Genomic DNA, 17,422 nt, shown 5'->3' with positions numbered 1-17,422 from the left:
TCTTGCCCATATTCCCAGTTTCCAAGAAGCCAATCTTTCCCCAAAATGCACCTTCATGGCAGGACACGAGGCCAATGATTTTGGGAAGCCCTGGGAAGGACAACATTGAGCTTGGGTGGTCCACTTACAGGCGGGAAGAGATTCTGCAGATGTGGAACTTCGTAGTGCATGAAACAAATGCCTTAATGAGATGCAGATCTCGGGGGGAAGTCATAAACTTCTTAAACTTTCAAGGCCCCCTACTCACAAAAGCTCCACGTGGGAGTTAAGCTAGCTAGATCTCCTTTGTATGACATGTTTAACTAGCAGCTACCGAACTGTCTTCCCAGCTACCAAACTGTCTTCCACATACAGTAGTACCACTCTTTTATTCCCCTGTCCCCCATTGCAATATCTATTGCTCTACCTTCTCCCCCTCATTAGAGAACAAAATAAGTCTATATGGAAACCAAAGAGTGGCTTCATAACATAGTTTGTTTACGCAAATATAGATTCAGCTACGAGAATTTTCTGCTAAGTTTTTATTTGCATACACAATCCTGTATCTATAATATCCAGCTGGGGAAGTTTCTTAATAAGTTGATTCGACTTAGTAAAGAATGGATGAGATTTTCAACAAATTTCCAAGCAGACGGGCTCAATTCAGGGGCCCTTTTAATTGATGCTTTCAAATCAGCCGTGGCATCTTCTCAGACACTGGAGGGGTGATAGCATCCCAAACTGTCTTCCGTGTTGTTCCGGCTTCTCAAGCACCCTGAGATATCACTTGCTCTGCCTTTAGTCATTGCTTTTTTGTTTGTTTGCTGGTTTGTCCCTGCTTGGGCATTTATTTAGGTTCAGTATAAGCATAATTAGTACTGAGGACGGGTGGAACAGACCACAGAACAAGACAATTGTTATCTTGAGGTTAGAAGAGCATTTCCCAAAGTGTGGGAAGCATACCCAAATCAGCGATGATTTTAGGTGGTGCAGAGATACGACATTAAATAGCATTTAAATAGTGAAAACACGGTTCCTTTGTCAATTCTCATCTAATCCTTCTAAAAGCATTTGGGACTAAGTCTCAGCCTAATCACCTTTTAATAAAGAGGGAGTGGGCATTAGACCCAAGGCCTGAGACAACAAGGTAGCTAGAATGCAATGTGTTTCTTTTTATTCATTATTTGGTTTTAGTACAAATAAATAACAACTAAAAAGAAATACTAACATTAAGAATATTATTGAAATTCAGCAAATATCTCATTTATGACCTAAAATTTTTGCATACTAATCAAAGATATTACACCTTACAATTCACAATCTGTTTCATGGTTTTAAATTTTAATCACAAATAAATCCCCAATATTCACATACAATGACAGAATCATACTAGCTCTTGCTTCTTTGGTGTAGTATCCTTTTTTTTTTTTTTTTTAATTAGCCCTACTAATTGTTTCTTTTCTTTTATGAAAAATGATTCTGGATTTCCAAGTATGGGTAATATAAAGTTTCCTTTTAAGGTAAATTTAACCAGGAAATGGGTCAATTTAAGGGAAAACATCCCATAAGTAATAGTATATCTGGCAAAAATGGTGAAGATGGTATGCGAACAACTGACATTTGGGAAACACTGGGTTAGAAGAATAATTTCAGAACCCTGGTCCACACTAGGAAGAAGCCAGTCTGAGGTGTTCACAACTACGGGGACTTAGAAAATCACTGAGGTTTGACTCACATCACCTTTGCCATTGAGTCGATCCAACTCACGGCGACTCCATGGGTGTCAGAGTAGAACAGGGCTCCACAGAGCTTTCAGCGGTTGGTTTTCTGGAAGTAGATCACCAGGCCTTTCTCTCAAGGTGCCTCTAGGTGGACTTTAACCTCCAACCTTTCGGTTAGCAGCGGAATACATTAACTGTTCGCACCACCAGAGACTCCTTGAACTCCCCTTTCATGGTGTCAGTCACCCAAGACTCTTTCTTCATTGAAGCAGAGCTGGGTGGCTGGAGAACGGGCTCATGTATTACGTGGTGAAGACCAGGGTTCTTTTTTTCCTTCTAGTACAACAAGATACTACAACAAGATACAGACCTTATGCCTAAAGAACCTTCTAAAGGCAAGTCCTAGCCTGGGGCTATCCAGGTGCTTTTTCTTGGTGCCTTTTGCCTGGCTCTCTGATGTCTTCTGACCAGCTTGTCCGTCACAGATACTCTCAGCTTTGGATGCCTTTTGGGCAACAGCAGTCGCAGCTTACAATTTGTTTTTAAACAAAACCCTTTTTTAAAATTTTTTTCTGTTGTTTCGAGGTACATTAACAGACTTTGTCAATCAATTGACACCATATGACTGTTTATCTTTTTTAAACCCTCAGAGACAATTCGCTAAAGAGAACATTCATGGACGATTTCAGGTACATACTAATTTTCAACAGGGCGACCTATTTAAATGACCCAGATTAACTCAACTGCATTTGCTAAAGAGAACAACAGGACATTTAAGCTCTGCTCACATGCCATAAATTATTCAGATGAAAACAGGGGGAAAAAAGCAGCCCATACTGATAGTTTAAATATCCAAAAGCTCTTGTGAATTTGGAAAAGAAACAATACTTAAAGACCAAGGATTTATTTTTAGATCCTGGAATCAAGGCCAATACTGCTGCTAATGACTTTCATTGTCAAGCTAATCTCCTTTTATTAAATATAAGAAACGTAGTACCACCAGCAAAAATTTCAGCTGATATTCCAAGCCAAGGAAGTTTCTAGTGTGAACCAGTTCACTGAGACAAAGTGGGCTGAGACTGGAACCAAAATAGCCCACTTATAACCACTCAAAAGTGCTGACCCAAATTACAAACAGCAGAGAGTGTGTCATGGGCTCCTAGAGTGCAAACATACCCCCCGGGACAGATGGGAAGATGGTCCAACAGTGCAGACATTTCAAAAGCACAAATCTAAGAACTTCAATAGAGAAGATGTGAAAAAGATAAGGTATGAGAACCAGGTTTGCAGAAAAGACGTCTCCTTGTGACAACAACCTACATTCATACCCTCTTTAGAGACCCAGCTCCACTAACGGTGCTGTCTGTGAGATGCGTTCAGCTGGGACCACATTCTGGATCAAGGAAGAGTCTAGTCTAAAGGAGGAAGTGTATCTCTCGGGAAGCCACACGACACACCCACGTACCCCGCTGTGTAAAGGCTGTTATGCTGACCGTGCGGCTTCAAGCAATGCAGCACACTGACCCAAAAGAGAAACTTTTAACTCAATCATTCAATGAACTGGCTCTTAGCAGCTCTGTAGCAAATAGATCATTTTATAGAAAAAATGCATTTGCATGACTAGGATATATGTATATGTTTTCTTACTAGAAGAAGAAAATCCTACTGAACCAATCAATAAAATACAAATACTGTATGTATAGTGAAGCCTGTGAGAGCCGGAGCTTGACGGGTCTGCCTTGTTTTCCTGGGTCTTGTAAGTTTTCTGCCTTTGACAGGGTGGAGTTTTACCACTTTTCTATCACTCGTTTTAGTGGAAAATATTTGCATTTTCCTTCTCTGATAGGTTTCGGCCTTACACAGGTGCCAGCTTTCGCAGGTGTTACTGTAATTAACAAATGACGTTTAACCCGTTTTTGCACATGATGGTAGAAATGAGGATCACCTGCATTTGAATAGAGCTCTCTGGCTTACAAGGCATTGTCACACCTTCACTCAACCCTGGGGTTGGGTAGGTAGAATTTTTATTGTACTCATTTTACAGATGCTTTGGATTAAAAAAAAAAAAAAAAATTTTTTTTTTTTTTGGATTTACTTGGATTCAGGCAGGGTAGGACTGCACAGCTATCAAGTAACAGAACTGGAGCTTAAATGCAGGTCTCAGAGACAAAATTTAGACTCTTACACAACTTAGCTGCTGCAAATATGGGTGGCAGATGTATTGGCTGGCTACCCCATTTATTTAGTCCCAAGTGTCTTCCAAAGCACTTTCAGTTATGAAAAGAAGGATGCAGGCCACTTAGCTGTCACCAAGTTAAATGTTCTTCATGGTTCCCATGAAATTTAAACCATGTGTTCCATTAGAGGTCATGGGTCCCATCATGTGAAAGGGAAAACATCTTTGGAAAGTAGTTTTTCCAAATCAAATTTATTTTGAGGAGAATTGGTTGCATTTCTAGAGTAGTGAAAAAATCTACTCCCTCTCAAATCTACACATGTTGCCGTCAAGTTGATTCTGACTCGTAGTGACCTTAAAGGACAGAATAGAACTGCCCCCTAGGGTTTCCAAGGCTGTAATCTTTACGGATGCAGACTGCTCCATCTTTCTCCCACGGAGTGGCTGGTGGGCTCAAACTGCCGACCTTTCGATTAGCAGCCAAGCGCTTAACCGCCACGCCACCAGCGCTCCTACGCTGTCTAGGGCATCCTTGCTCTTCTACATCTTCCTTCATTGGGCAGATGTCCAGCGGAGGCTGCTTTATCTCACCAAACAATTGCATTTGTAGTGAAGGGTTATTTTTTCAAATTATATGAAAAACACCAAAAATATAGCAGCTTTCTGCTACTTTAATTCAAGTCTCACCTCCTTCCCATTTCCAGTATTAATTTTTACTACATGCCCTGGGTCTCTCTACACACAACTCAGAATAATAAGGTGATGATATGATTATTAGTACTCTCTTTTTTCTCCTTATTCTAGATAAGAAATTGGTTATTGTGACATTATTTAGACAAAATTGATGTACATTTCAAGCTTCTTCCTAAAATTTTCATTAAAATACCATTAATGTAAATAAAACATTTAAAAGACAAACAGCAATATTAAACCTCTAAATAAGTATGTAGATATATAAAATCCAAGACAAAAGCAAGCAAGTGAAAACCCAAACTGAATTCTATGCACGAACACAAACATATACACACTTCACCTACCGTGTCTTCAGGGTCTTTCTTTGTTTCAGCTTTGTTAGGTGAAACCTTAAAAGTTTGAGAAAACCAAAGTTAAAAATCATAGTTCCTTAGGGTGATTTTTAGTTCATAGTTCACTATAAAGATAAAGAATGAAATGAGAAGTCCAGTCAGATTGGTAGAAACCCAAGGACTTATGGGTAATACCTAAGTATACAAAAGGTAACATTTAGGTAACAAAATTCATTATTTTACAAGGAAATGCATCAGATCTTACACACTCACCAAGAGTGTGACCACATCTAAAATTATCCCCCTGGAAGGCCACGTACTCTCCATGGAGTTTACCGTTACTCCAAACAGATGCACTAACTTTTGGAGTGTGGCACATTTTATTGACTTTTTGTTGGTTAGTTTTATCTTTTGACATGATATTTGGAAATAGCTTGAACATATTTGGAGCTGCCTATTTAATTACACACTCTCTCATTCCATCCTTTCTGCATATCTGGCTTGTACCAGGCCACAGGTTCTCAGGAATCGACAACGAGCAAGTGAAAGAAGACATGGTTCCTGCTCCCATCCGATTAAAATGGTAGACTTAGATGTAGCAATATAGAAAGTGATTTCTACAAAGTGTTTTATCTGTCATTTTAGTCGCAAAACTGCTTTGATAGGTCAATAACATAAGGAGGGATTTTCCAATTACTTTTATGATCAATGACCATAAAACATCATCCAATTCCAGTAGAATTCCATTATGACACAGCTCGTGTTACACAGTTGTTACATGTTACATACACCCACTGTTCACATCATGGTTCCCAACACCAGTGGCTCCTTCACTGAAAACCTGATGTAAAACCATTCTCCAAAGAAGTGTACCTTGTTCTAGTTCTCCAGTGTTCCGGCTACGTCACGATGCTTTCCCATTCAGTGCAGTATCACTCAAATATACAATATTCTTAGCTCAGAACTTTTGAGCAATAGAGTTGAGAAAACAGGAAAAGAAACTACTTACCAGAGTTTTAAAGAAACTCATGATGGAATTATTATTCTCTGTTGTATTTGTGGTCTGGGGGTTCTCCTTTGCAATCTCCAATTCTTCTGGGGCCTCCGGGACAGAAGAGCTCCAAGTTGTGATTTCCTGTCCTTCTTTTGCCTTGCTGTCAACTAGGTCCTAGGAGCAAAACAGAGTTTTCACAGTTGCAACTAGTTGAGTGTGGACTCTCAAAGTTATTTTTGCTTCACACCCCTTCCTCCTTTACCCCCTAATTCCAGCCATACTTCTTCTGCCCACGGGCATGCAGAACAATCAGGAACTCATAAGAACCTCTCTTCCTTCCCCTCCCCCTCTTTCTAACATATTCAGCATTTGCAGTTGGTTGGAGGGACATTGTTCGGAGCCACGGGTAACAAACGCAGCAGTGCCTGTTGCATTGCAAACAAAAACCCCTTTCTCCTCATTCTGCAAAGAGGTTGTGTAAGACGCCAATATTTTCCATCGCTGTGGCCTCCTTGTCTAATGATTTGTGCTTTATCCCCAGAGATACCTCTATTTGTTTTCCCACAATCCCCATAGTGGTGAATTATTGCAACGAAAAAAAAAAACAAAAAATGTGAGATTGCTTTAAAATAATAATTCTGCTTTCATGAGCCAGGAGTTTATCAGTGTGAAGACTATGATATGGGGACAGAGACTGTCCTCTGTGTTCTGACTCTGTCCTCCTTTCCCCATCTCTACCCCCATGACTCTGGGCCAAACCACTGTCATCTCTCAAGACAGGAACAGCCTCCTGTCCTGTCCCTTGGGCCCTTGCTGCCCTTCAATGCATTCTTTATTCAGCAGATCCCATCTTCACAGTACTTCACACCCCGCATTGGCCTCCCATTGCCTTAGGATCAAGTCCAAACTCCAGTACAAGGTTTCCAAGGTCTTTCAGTGACAAGCGAGGAAAGAGGCAGATATTAAGCAAGTCAACAAAAATGTTGTAAAGAGCTAAGATGGAAAAGGGCAAGGCCCTTGGAAATGAGGATGGCGTGATTTCGTCTCATGTACCATGGATATGTCATCAGGAGGGACCAGTCCCTGGAGAAGGACATCATGCTTGGTAATGTAGAGGGTCAGTGAAAAAGAGGAAGACCCTTGACGAGATGGATTGACACAGTGGCTGCAACAATGGGCTCAAACATAGCAATGATTGTGGGGATGGCGCAAGACCAAGCACGTTTCGTTCTGTTGTGCATAGGGTCGCTGTGAGTTAGAACCGACTCGATGGCACCTAACAACAATAGTATAGTAGAGATGTTAACAAGGAAAGGGGGCCTTAAGTGAATGGTTAGGGACGACCTCTTTGAAGAGGAGACATTTAAGACCTGAAGGGTACATGGAAATTACCCAAAGGTGTACAAGAGGGGAAGAATGTTCCAGACTGAAAGCTCTGAGATTGGAAATAACTTGTGGTATGCATGAGAAACTCAAAGAAAGGTGGCTAGAAAGAATGATGTGAAGCAGACAATGACACAGATAGGCTGGATTCGTCCTCATGTGGCCTAGAAAGGTTCTGAGCACATGGTTGCCTTCAAGAATAATTGCCCAGGGAAGATGAATTGGAAGACCTACAATGTATATAAAGGAGCCCTGGTGGCACAGTGGTTAAGTATACAGCTGCTGCCCAAAAGGCCAGCAGTTTGAACCCATCAGCAGCTTTGCTGGAGAAAAGACCTGGTGATTTGCTTCTGTACAGACTGTTGTTGTGTGTATCAAGTTGATTCCTACTCATAGCGACCCTAGGAGTCACTATGAGCCATATGGATTATAGCCTAGGAAATCCTATAAGGCAGTTTTACTCTGTCCTATAGGGCCACTATGAGTTGGAGTCAACAGCACAAAAGAACAACAATATATGTGATTTCTAAATAGCTCATGTACCCCAGTGGGGTGGTGCTGGTGCTGGTTGTGGGTGAGGATAAAAAAACAAGACAAAACTGTTGCCATTGAGCAGCACTGTGCCATAGGGCTTCCAAGGCTGTAAATCTTTACTACAGCAGACTGCCACATCTTTCTCCCACAGAGCGGCTGGTGAGTTTGAACCACCAACCTTTCAGTTAGCAGCCAGCCACTTAACCACTGATCCACCAGGGCTCCTTGGGTGAAGACAGGGAAAAAAAACAGAGAATTACATAGAGTTCAATTAACAATGAGAAATGGGCTTCTTCTGATCTGGCTTTTGAGCCCCTGGATTTAATTTTTATAATGTTGAATTTCTACTGCTTACATGACACAAGTTTGGCTAAGCTGATACTCATAAAACTATACCTGGAAGTCACCTAGGCACTAGATATTCATAGTCTATGAAAAAGTCAATGACTTAAAAAAAAAAATTTTAGTTTAGTTTTTGTTGAAAACATACACAGCAGAACATACATCACTTCAATAATTTCTAGATGTACAATTCAGTGACATTGATGACATTCTCTGAGTTGTGCAACCCTCCTCACCCCCTCCTTTTCTGAGTTGTTCCTCCTCTATTAACATAAACTCACTGCCCCCTAAGGTTCTTATCTAATCTTTTGAGTTGCTGTTGCCAATATGATCGCATGTAGATAGTTCTTTAAGTCAATGAGTACTTTTAACAGCTTTATTGGGGTGTAATTGACATACAATTTCCAAAGTCCTTGACGCGGAGTAGACGCTCAAGCATTTGTCGAATGGAAAATGAAGAATGAGTAGTTTCTTTCCCCCATGTCCTTGTGATCACTACGCTCTCTACTAGGCTTCCACCTGCTCTCTTCAGATGCCCAGTCACTTCAAACCTGTCCATTCCTGTGGCTTTGCTTCAAGTCTGCCTTCTTCCACTGCAGTGTTTCTGGGTCATGCCACCCATCGCAATCTATTCCCTTCTCTGAATTTCCACGTCATTGTTCTCCTCAGCCCTCACTTAGCACTTAGGTTATATACTTAAACCCGTTGCCATCGAGTCGATGCCAACTCATAGCAGCCCTATAGGACAGAGTAGAACTGTCCCACAGGGTTTCCAAGGAGTGGCTGGTGGATTCGAACTGCTGACCTTTTGGTTGGTAGCCAAGCTCTTAACAACCACACCACTAGGTTATATACTTAGCCCAGCCTAATGCCAAAGCCCAAATAGGAATTGTCATTGCTGTTAGCTGCCATTGAGTGGGCCCCTGATTCGTGGTGAGCCCATGCACAACTGAACAAAACACCGCTCAGTTCTGTGCCATCCCGTGATTGATTGTGGCTGGGACCGTTGATCCCTCGAGTTTTCATTGGCTGGTTTTCAGAGGTAGATTGCCAGGCTTTTTTCCTAGTTGTCTTAGTCTGGAAACTTGGCTGAAGCCTGTTTAGTGTCACAGCAACACACAAGACGCCACTGACAAGACGAGCAAGCAAGTGGTGGCTGCATATCAAGCGCATTGGTCAGAAACGGTACCCAGGTCTCCTGCGCGGAAGGCGAGAATTCTGCCTCATCCAGGTAGGAGTAGTCTGCATTAAAAATGAAATGGCTACAAAAATAAATAAGTATATTTTTGTGATCGTATTCATGCCTGTTCCAAAGAAAGGTGATTCAACCGAATGCAGAAATTATTGAACAATATCATTAATATCACACACAAGTAAGATTTTGCTGAAGATCATTCAGAAGCAGCTTCAGCGGCACATGGACAGGGAACTGCCAGCAATTCAAGGTGGATTCAGAAGAGGGCGTGGAATGAGGGTTATCATTGCTGATGGCAGATGGATCCTGGCTGAAAGCAGAGAATACCAGAAAGTTGTTTACCTGAGTTTTACTTCCTACGCAAAGGCATTCGACTGTGTGGATCATACAAATGATGGATAACGTTGCAGAGAATGGGAATTCCAGAACACTTAGTTGTTCTCATGAGGAGCCTGTACACAGATCAGAAGGTAGTCATTCAAATAGAACAAGGGGATACTGTGTGCATCAGGGTTGTATCCTTTTACCATACTTATTCAGTCTGTATGCTGAGCAAATAATCCGAGAAGCTGGACTATATGAAGAAGAACGGGGCATCAGCGTCAGAGGAAGACTCATTAACAATCTATTGTGCATATGACATAACTTTGTTAGCTGAAAGTGAAGAGGACTTGAAGAACTTACTGCTGAAGATCAAAGACCACAGGCTTCAGTATGGATTACACCTCAACATAAAGAAAACAAATATCCTCACAATTAGATCAATAAGCAACATCATGATAAACGGGGAAAAGGTTGAAGTTGTCAAGGATTTCATTTTAGCTGGATCCACAATCAACACCCATCAAGCAGCAGTCAAGAAATCAAACGACCATTGCATTGGGCAAATCTGCTGCAAAAGACCTAAAGTGTTAATAAGCAAAGATGTCACCTTGAAGACTAAGGTGCGCCTGACCCAAGCCATGGCATTTTCAATCGTCTCATGTGCATGCGAAAGCTGGACAGTGAATAAGGAAGACAGAAGAAGAATTTACACCTTTGAACTGTGGTGTTCGCAAAGAATATTGAATATACCGTGGACTGCCAAAAGAATGAACAAATCTGTGTTGGAAGAAGGACAGCCAGAATGCTCCTTGAAAGCAAAGATAGCGAGGCTACATCTCATATACTTTGGACATATTATCAGGAGGGATCAGCCCCTGGAGAAGGACATCATGCTTGGTAGAGAGTCAGCGAAAAAGAGGAAGACCATCAAGAAGATGGATTGACACAGTGGCTGCAACGATGGGCTCAAGCATAACAATCGTGCGGATGGCTCAGGGCCGGGCAGTATTTCATTCTGTTGCACACAGGGTCACTATGAGCCCGAGCTGGCCGTGCAGCACCTAACAATAACAACAATATTTTAAAGATGAGGAGCCCTGGTGGTGCAGTGGTTAAGTGCTTGGCTGCTAATGGAAAGGTTTGAACCCACCAGCGACTTTGTGGGAAAAAGACCTGGCAACCTGCTCCCAGAAAGATTACTATGGGGAAGTTCTACTCTGTCCTTTAGGGTTACTATGATTTGGAATTGACTTGATGGCGAACAACAACATATTAAAGATAATAATATCTGTATCCCACAGTGGTTTGATTCTGCTCCAGGACTCTTTCTAAATGACGAGGTACTTCTTGCATAGCATCTCATGAAGAGCTAGAGCTTCATGAAGCTAAAACCGGGTAAAAGCCATGGCCTTAATAATCTCGTTAGGTTTTCTAGTTAATTCCAGGCAAAAAGTCTTTTACTTTGGAAGAGATATACTTTTAAAAAACAGGTACTAGTATGAGTTGAACTTTTTATAATCCTAAGGTATAACTCAGATTATACCTTGTTAGGTGTGTGGATAAGGACAACGGCTGAACATTTCTGTTTAAACCTGACCAGCGTTGATATACCTACAGCTGGTGAGGAGTTATTATCTGTGCATTAAAAAAATATTTCTAGTATCAAGCTTTCAAAACTCTAGATATTTTTGCTTAGATGAAGCTGAGTAAAAAGCAAACTGAATCATTTTAGATTGAAATGTTTAAATCATTGAAGTCTTACACAAATAACTGAACAGGTGTTAGGAAGAGAAGTCATTTCAAAAGTGGTACAAAAAATAAATGTAGACTAAGGAATACCCTGCTAGGCTTAGTTAAGGCACAGCCTAGGAACAAGTCATTTATGTTCATCCATTCATTTAGTTATCTTGATTTAATAAACATGTAGTGGCATTTTAACCAAGTACAAACTGTATAGAGGCTATGGAGAGTTAGCCTGAGCTCTGGAGCCTGCCAGCCCCGATTCAGCTCCCTGCTCGGCCATCCAGACCTGTGCGACCCTGGGCACATTCCCAACATCTGTGTCCCCGTTTGCTCATTTGTAAAAGGAGAACAATGAGCAGCACCTGCCTCCAGGGTTATTGGAGGAGCAAATGGGATAATTCACACAAAGGACTTAGAACAATGTCTTCTAAATGTTCGAAAATGTTAGCTATTATTATTTTTTAATTACTGAGCATTCTGCTAGGCCCCGTGAGATTTACAAAGATGAATCAGACATGTTCTTCTCTGGTGGTGCAATGGTTAAGTGCTCAGCTGCTAACTGAAAGGTTGGTGGTTCAAACCCACCCAGGGGTTCTGCGGGAGAAAGATCTGGCGATCTGCTTTCATAAAGATTACTGCCTAGAAAACCCTACAGGGCAGTTTTACTGGGTCACATGGGGTCGCTATGAGTTGGAATTGACTTGTTGGCACCTAACAACAACAACAGGTCAACAGTGGACAGAGGCCCATAGAGAGCTATCAGTATTTTGATAACAAAGAGAAGTGAGTTCCACTGCGTTACTTGCATATTAGAATTGCCTGGGCAGTTGTTTTTTTTTTAAATAATGTCAATGTCAGACCCCACCCAGGCCATGTTATCAGAATCTCTGGAGGGATCAACAATTTTAAAGATCCCCAGGTGATTCCACTGTGCACCAAGGTTGGAGGGATGATGGAAGGCTGAAAGATGAAGCATGGTTCACCCTTGGCCTTGGAGATTAAGTTACATTTAGACCAGCAAGGGCAGGATAGGGATGGGGTTGGATGGAAGAACTCCAATCACGGAAAAGACCGTGATAAAAGGTTGGAAAGGATGAAGTGGGAGTGGGCAATGCAGAAGTTTGAGGGATAAGCCATTCAGTTCAACTGAGATATAAACCAAAAAACCTGTTGCCTGTTGAGTCGATTGTGACTCACAGCAGCCCTATAGGACAGAGTAGAACTGCCCCATAGCGTTTCAAGGCTCTAATCTTTCTGGAAGCAGACTGCCACATCTTTCTCCCACAGAGTGGCTGGTGAGTTCTAATAGCTGACCTTTCAGTTAGCAGCTCAGCACTTAACCACTGCTCCACCAGGGCTCACTAACTGAGCTAAGGAGAACATGAAAGGCAAGATGGTTAGAAACATAATTTGGAGACAGAATGAGAACGTGTTGAGTGCCCACCTAGGAAGCAGGCACCTGAGAAAGTGTTTGGGCTCCAGTAGTATAGGGTTTCTGAGGAGCGGCTGGTGGATTCCAACTGCCAACCTTTCGCTTAGGAGCCATAGCTCTTAACCATTACACCACCCCAGATATACTGAATCATAATCCACATTTTAACAAGACCATTGGGGGAAGGTGGGTAAAGGGATAACCCTGTATTATTTCTTACAACTGCATGTGAACCTAGAAATATCACAAGATTAAAGTTGTTTTTCTTTTTATTTTAAGCTAATAGGGTGGGCCAGAAGACGAAGAACAAAGAACTTTTCTTTCTTTTTTTTTAAGTTTAACAATTCTGGAATTATTAAATAAATTAGCATGTAGTATTAAAGAAAAAAAAATCCCACTACTGTTGAGTCGATTCCGACTCAAAGCAATCCTATAGGACATTAACTTGTGAAATTAACGTATGACCATATGATGGAATATTTTGCAGCCATAAAGTATCGTTGTTTTGAGGAATGTGTCCATTCCAACAAGGAAAAATGTCCACGATGATAATAAAAATAACCAACATTTATGGGTCAGGTCAAATACTAAGCTAGTTAGTGTTAAGAGGATCTCATTTAATTCTTACAATGGTTATCTCTAAGTTTTACAATGATCTCATGAAGTCCGTACTATTTGTTATCTAAGTTTTCCTGATGAATAAATGGATGTCTGGCAAGAATAAATAACTTGTCTAAGGTCATACAGTAGAGCTAGAATTTGACTCTGTGCCCAAAAAGCTCTTAGGCTCCATGCCATATTGGCTCAATCATTTCCCTTTCTTTAGGTGTCTACTCAAATATCATCTGTGCACTGAGCGCTTTTCTATTTTAAGCTCGCTCTTCTCTGCTATATTTTTCTCCACTTTATCATTACCTAATATACAATATATTTTCCCCGAAGATATATGGAAATTTAGTATATGAGATAAAGATGACACCTCAGATCTACGGAAGTAAAGAAGAATGCATTAATAAAAGCAGGCATAACAGGGTGGCCATCTGGAAAAGAAACAAATTAACTTGGTGTCACCACTCAGCCCTATACCAGGATAAAATCCAAATTGATAAAAAAAAAAAAAAAAAAAAACTAGAAAAAAAAGCATGGAAAAAGTATTTTTTAGAATTGTGGATTTAGGAGGCTTTTGTATCTATGGCTGAAAATCCTGAAGCCACGCACACACAAAAGATTGATAAGTGAAAAAATCCAAATGTTTACGAAAACATTCAGTTGGGAGGCGGGGGCGAAGCAGCCACTTCCATATGTTGCTCTTGGGACTATAGATTAATTCAACTCTGATGGAGGGCAATTTGGCAAAGTGGTTAAGAGCTCAGGCTGCTAACCAAAAGGTGGGCAGTTCGAATCCATCAGCTGCTCCTTGGAAACCCTACGGGACGGTTCTATCCTGTCCTATAAGGTTGCTATGAGTTGGAATTGACTCAACGGTATACAACAACAACCCAAATTAAAAAAAGAATATACTCTGTACCTAGCAATTCCAATTCTAAGAGTTGATTTTAAGCCTAAATTCACTTGTGTGTGAAATAAAAAATGTAGGTTAGTCACCGCAGCAAGGCTTGGAATAGCAAAACACTGGAAACCACCCTGTGTCCATTAATAGGGCCCTGGTTAAATAATGGAACCCTGGTGGCACAATGGTTAAAGCACTTGGCTGCTAACCGAAAGGTCAGTGTTTCGAACCCACCAGCCACTCCTCAGGAGAAAGATGTGGCAGTCTGCTTCCGTAAAGATTACAGCCTTAGAAACCCTATGGGGGCAGCTCTACCCTGTCTTATAGGGCTGCTGTAAGTTGGAATTGCCTCGATGGCAACAAGTTTGGTTTGTTTGGTTAAATAAATTAGGGTACATTCTTTCAAAGGAATCCTGGGCAGACATTTCAAATGAAGAAGCTCTCTTTGCACAGAGAAAGTATTGTTGACTGAAACCAAGTATGGACAGGAACAGTGTACATGGTAGCACCTTTTTTATTTTTGAAAAAGAAGGGAAAATAAGAATTTATGACTGAATTTGTTTGTATGTGCACAAAGAAACTCTAGAAGGATACAGTGAAGATGACATTGGTGGGGAAGATATTGTCCTGAGCAAAGTGAATATAAATCAGAAAAACCAAACTGGTTGCCATCGAGTCGATTCTGACTCATAGTGACAATACAAGACACAGTAGAACTGCCCCCATAGAATTTCTAAGGAGCAGTTAATGGATTCCAACAGCGAACCTTTTGGTTAGCAGCCCAATGCTTAACCACTGCACCACCAGGGCTCCCACAGGTGAATATATAATTTATTAAAATCGGAAGTGAGGACAAAATTTGGGCAACCAATTCAAAATTTTAAAAAACATCCAGAGGGAATAGGATCAGCCAGCAGGCCATGGCCAGGTGTGGCCTCTGCCTTGCGTGTTACAGAATGAGGTTCGTCCTTAACGGCAAGTATGTTTTTGCTTTTCTTGCCAGGTCTCCAGACCATCCTGGGTGAACAAAAATTTTAGACAGAAGTAGAAATGTTCTCCAGGAATATTTGTTCCTGGTGTTGGCTTGTTTTTTCATCTGGTTGGAAAAAAGCTCCTATTTTTTCCCTTTCTGTTGGCTTCAACAGGCAAGAACACTAGTTAAATGATCACAATTTGTCATGTTGAGTTGAGAAATAATGCCACCTTGCCAGAATTTGAATGTCTATCTTAAAACCCACATAGAGCTTCTGGCACCTTCCTTCAACTGTAAATTGTGAAGTGGATTCCAGCCTCCCTTAAGGCCTACAGTACAGTCTACAGGGTCTACGTTGTCAGAGTGAAAACGTAGGTAGGGCAGGATGATCAAGGTGGAGTAAGGAGTTGTCTGGAACTAGTTGCGAAGGCTGTCTACCTCAGCTAGACTTCCTCATTGATCATCCCTCACTAATTTCATTTTGAATATTTATCCCAAGAGTGAGTCCCTGAAGTACAGTTTAACCCAAAGAAATTTGTCTGAAAAGCACTGAACTGTACAGAAAGCTATTACCCCACCATTTTCCATCTGTTAAAAATCAGAGCCACATACTCTCTGGGATAAAAGAGAAAGTCCTGTTTCCTTTTCTGCTTGGGTGTCATAATAGCACAAGGGTATTGTTAGTCAGGCAACAGTGGTCTGCAGACAATCATTAAGTCTCTTCTTCTGAGAGCATAGTCACCTGCCTGTAGCCATGGTCAGATGTAAGAAGAAAAACGGAGTTTGGTTAACTCTCTTTTAAATTTCTTGTATTTTTGTTGTTTTTCTTGAGACTATTCACAGCAGAATACGCACCAATTCAAAGACTTCTACATGTACATTTCAGTGACATTAATTATATTCTTCAAGTGGTACAACCATTCTCACCCTCCTTTTCTGAGTTATTCTGTCCCCATTAACATGACCTTGCTGCCCACTAAGCTTTCTATTTAATCTTTCTAGTTGCTGTTGTCCATTTGATCCCATAGAGATAGATCTTAAAAGAGCACAATGCTCAAGGCAGACATTCTTTACTAGTTAAGCTAAACTAGTGCTTGGTTTTAAGAAGACTTCAGGGGATATTTCTGGTTTAAGGTTTAAAGATTATCTCAGAGCAGTAGTTTCAGGGGTTTATCCCACCTCCGTGGCTCCAGAAAGTCTGGAGTCAAGGAGAATTTGAAATTCTGTTCTGCATTTTCCTGCTTTTGATCAGGATTCTTCTTTGACCAAAATGTTCAGTAATGGTAGCTGGGCACCATCCAGTTCTTCTGGTCTCATGGCAAAGGAGGCAGTTATTCGTGGAGGCAATTAGCCACACGTTCCATTTCTTCCTCCTATTCCTGACGTTCCTTTTTCTTCTGTTTCTCCAGGTAAATAGAGACTAATTGTTGTACCTCGAATGTCCAATTGCAAGCTTTTAAGGCCCCATGTACCAGGCAACAAACTAGGAGGTTGAACAGAAGCACCAAAAACACTATTAGGTCAATTAACAGGGATGTTCCATGAAACCATGACCCTAAACCTCCAAACCAAGGAACCAAATCCCATGAAGTGTTTGGCTGTACATTCGTAGGCTAAGCAGGTACTCTTTTTGTTGTCTTCAATATATCTATCACACAACGGGTTTGGTTAATTCTTGAAGGTAGAATCCATTCTCCAATTTGCCTAGAAAAAAAAAAACCTAACCTCATTTGCCTAGAACGGAAAGCAAATTAATAAACAAGCGGAGGGACTCCGAAACTAACGGTTACTAAAGAGGGTTTGTCAAACTTCAAGGATTCCTTAGCTGACTGAGTTTAGAAAAAAAAAAAATTTTTTAACCTTTGCTCTGCTATAAAGCTCAAGCCACCTAAGGAGGAGCTATAAATGTATATCAACATAGCTAATTTTTCATTTTTATTTTTCCCTGTTGTTCCTTTCCAGTTTATATCAATTCATAAATAAGTTAAAATCTTTAAATCCCATGACATTGACAGGGAAAACACACAAATAGCACAACTATAACCAAACTGGAGCCCTGGTGGCGCAGTGGTTTAGAGCTCTGCTGCTAAC

General features: G+C 41.0%; 1 protein-coding gene across 3 annotated transcripts in view; it reads right to left on the bottom strand.

Annotated features, from left to right (window-relative positions):
• The window catches only part of BCAS1 (brain enriched myelin associated protein 1), a 115,469-nt gene that overhangs the window by 45,715 nt on the left and 52,332 nt on the right, over positions 1-17,422 (bottom strand). For 2 of the 3 annotated variants that reach the window (XM_049869838.1, XM_049869839.1), the window contains exons 5-6: positions 5,911-6,069; positions 4,914-4,958 (exon numbers count right to left, since the gene is read on the bottom strand). In XM_049869838.1, coding sequence (XP_049725795.1) covers positions 4,914-4,958; positions 5,911-6,069 — 204 coding nt within the window. Of the gene's footprint in view, positions 1-2,070; positions 2,206-4,913; positions 4,959-5,910; positions 6,070-17,422 lie in introns of all 3 variants that reach the window. The other variant, XM_049869836.1, reaches the window with a different exon arrangement.

The sequence above is a fragment of the Elephas maximus genome, chromosome 25 (genome assembly GCF_024166365.1).
Source record: "Elephas maximus indicus isolate mEleMax1 chromosome 25, mEleMax1 primary haplotype, whole genome shotgun sequence".
NCBI classification, from domain to species: Eukaryota; Metazoa; Chordata; class Mammalia; order Proboscidea; family Elephantidae; genus Elephas; species Elephas maximus.
Note: the sequence above shows the minus strand (reverse complement) of the source record. Positions and strands in the feature narration are given on the sequence as shown.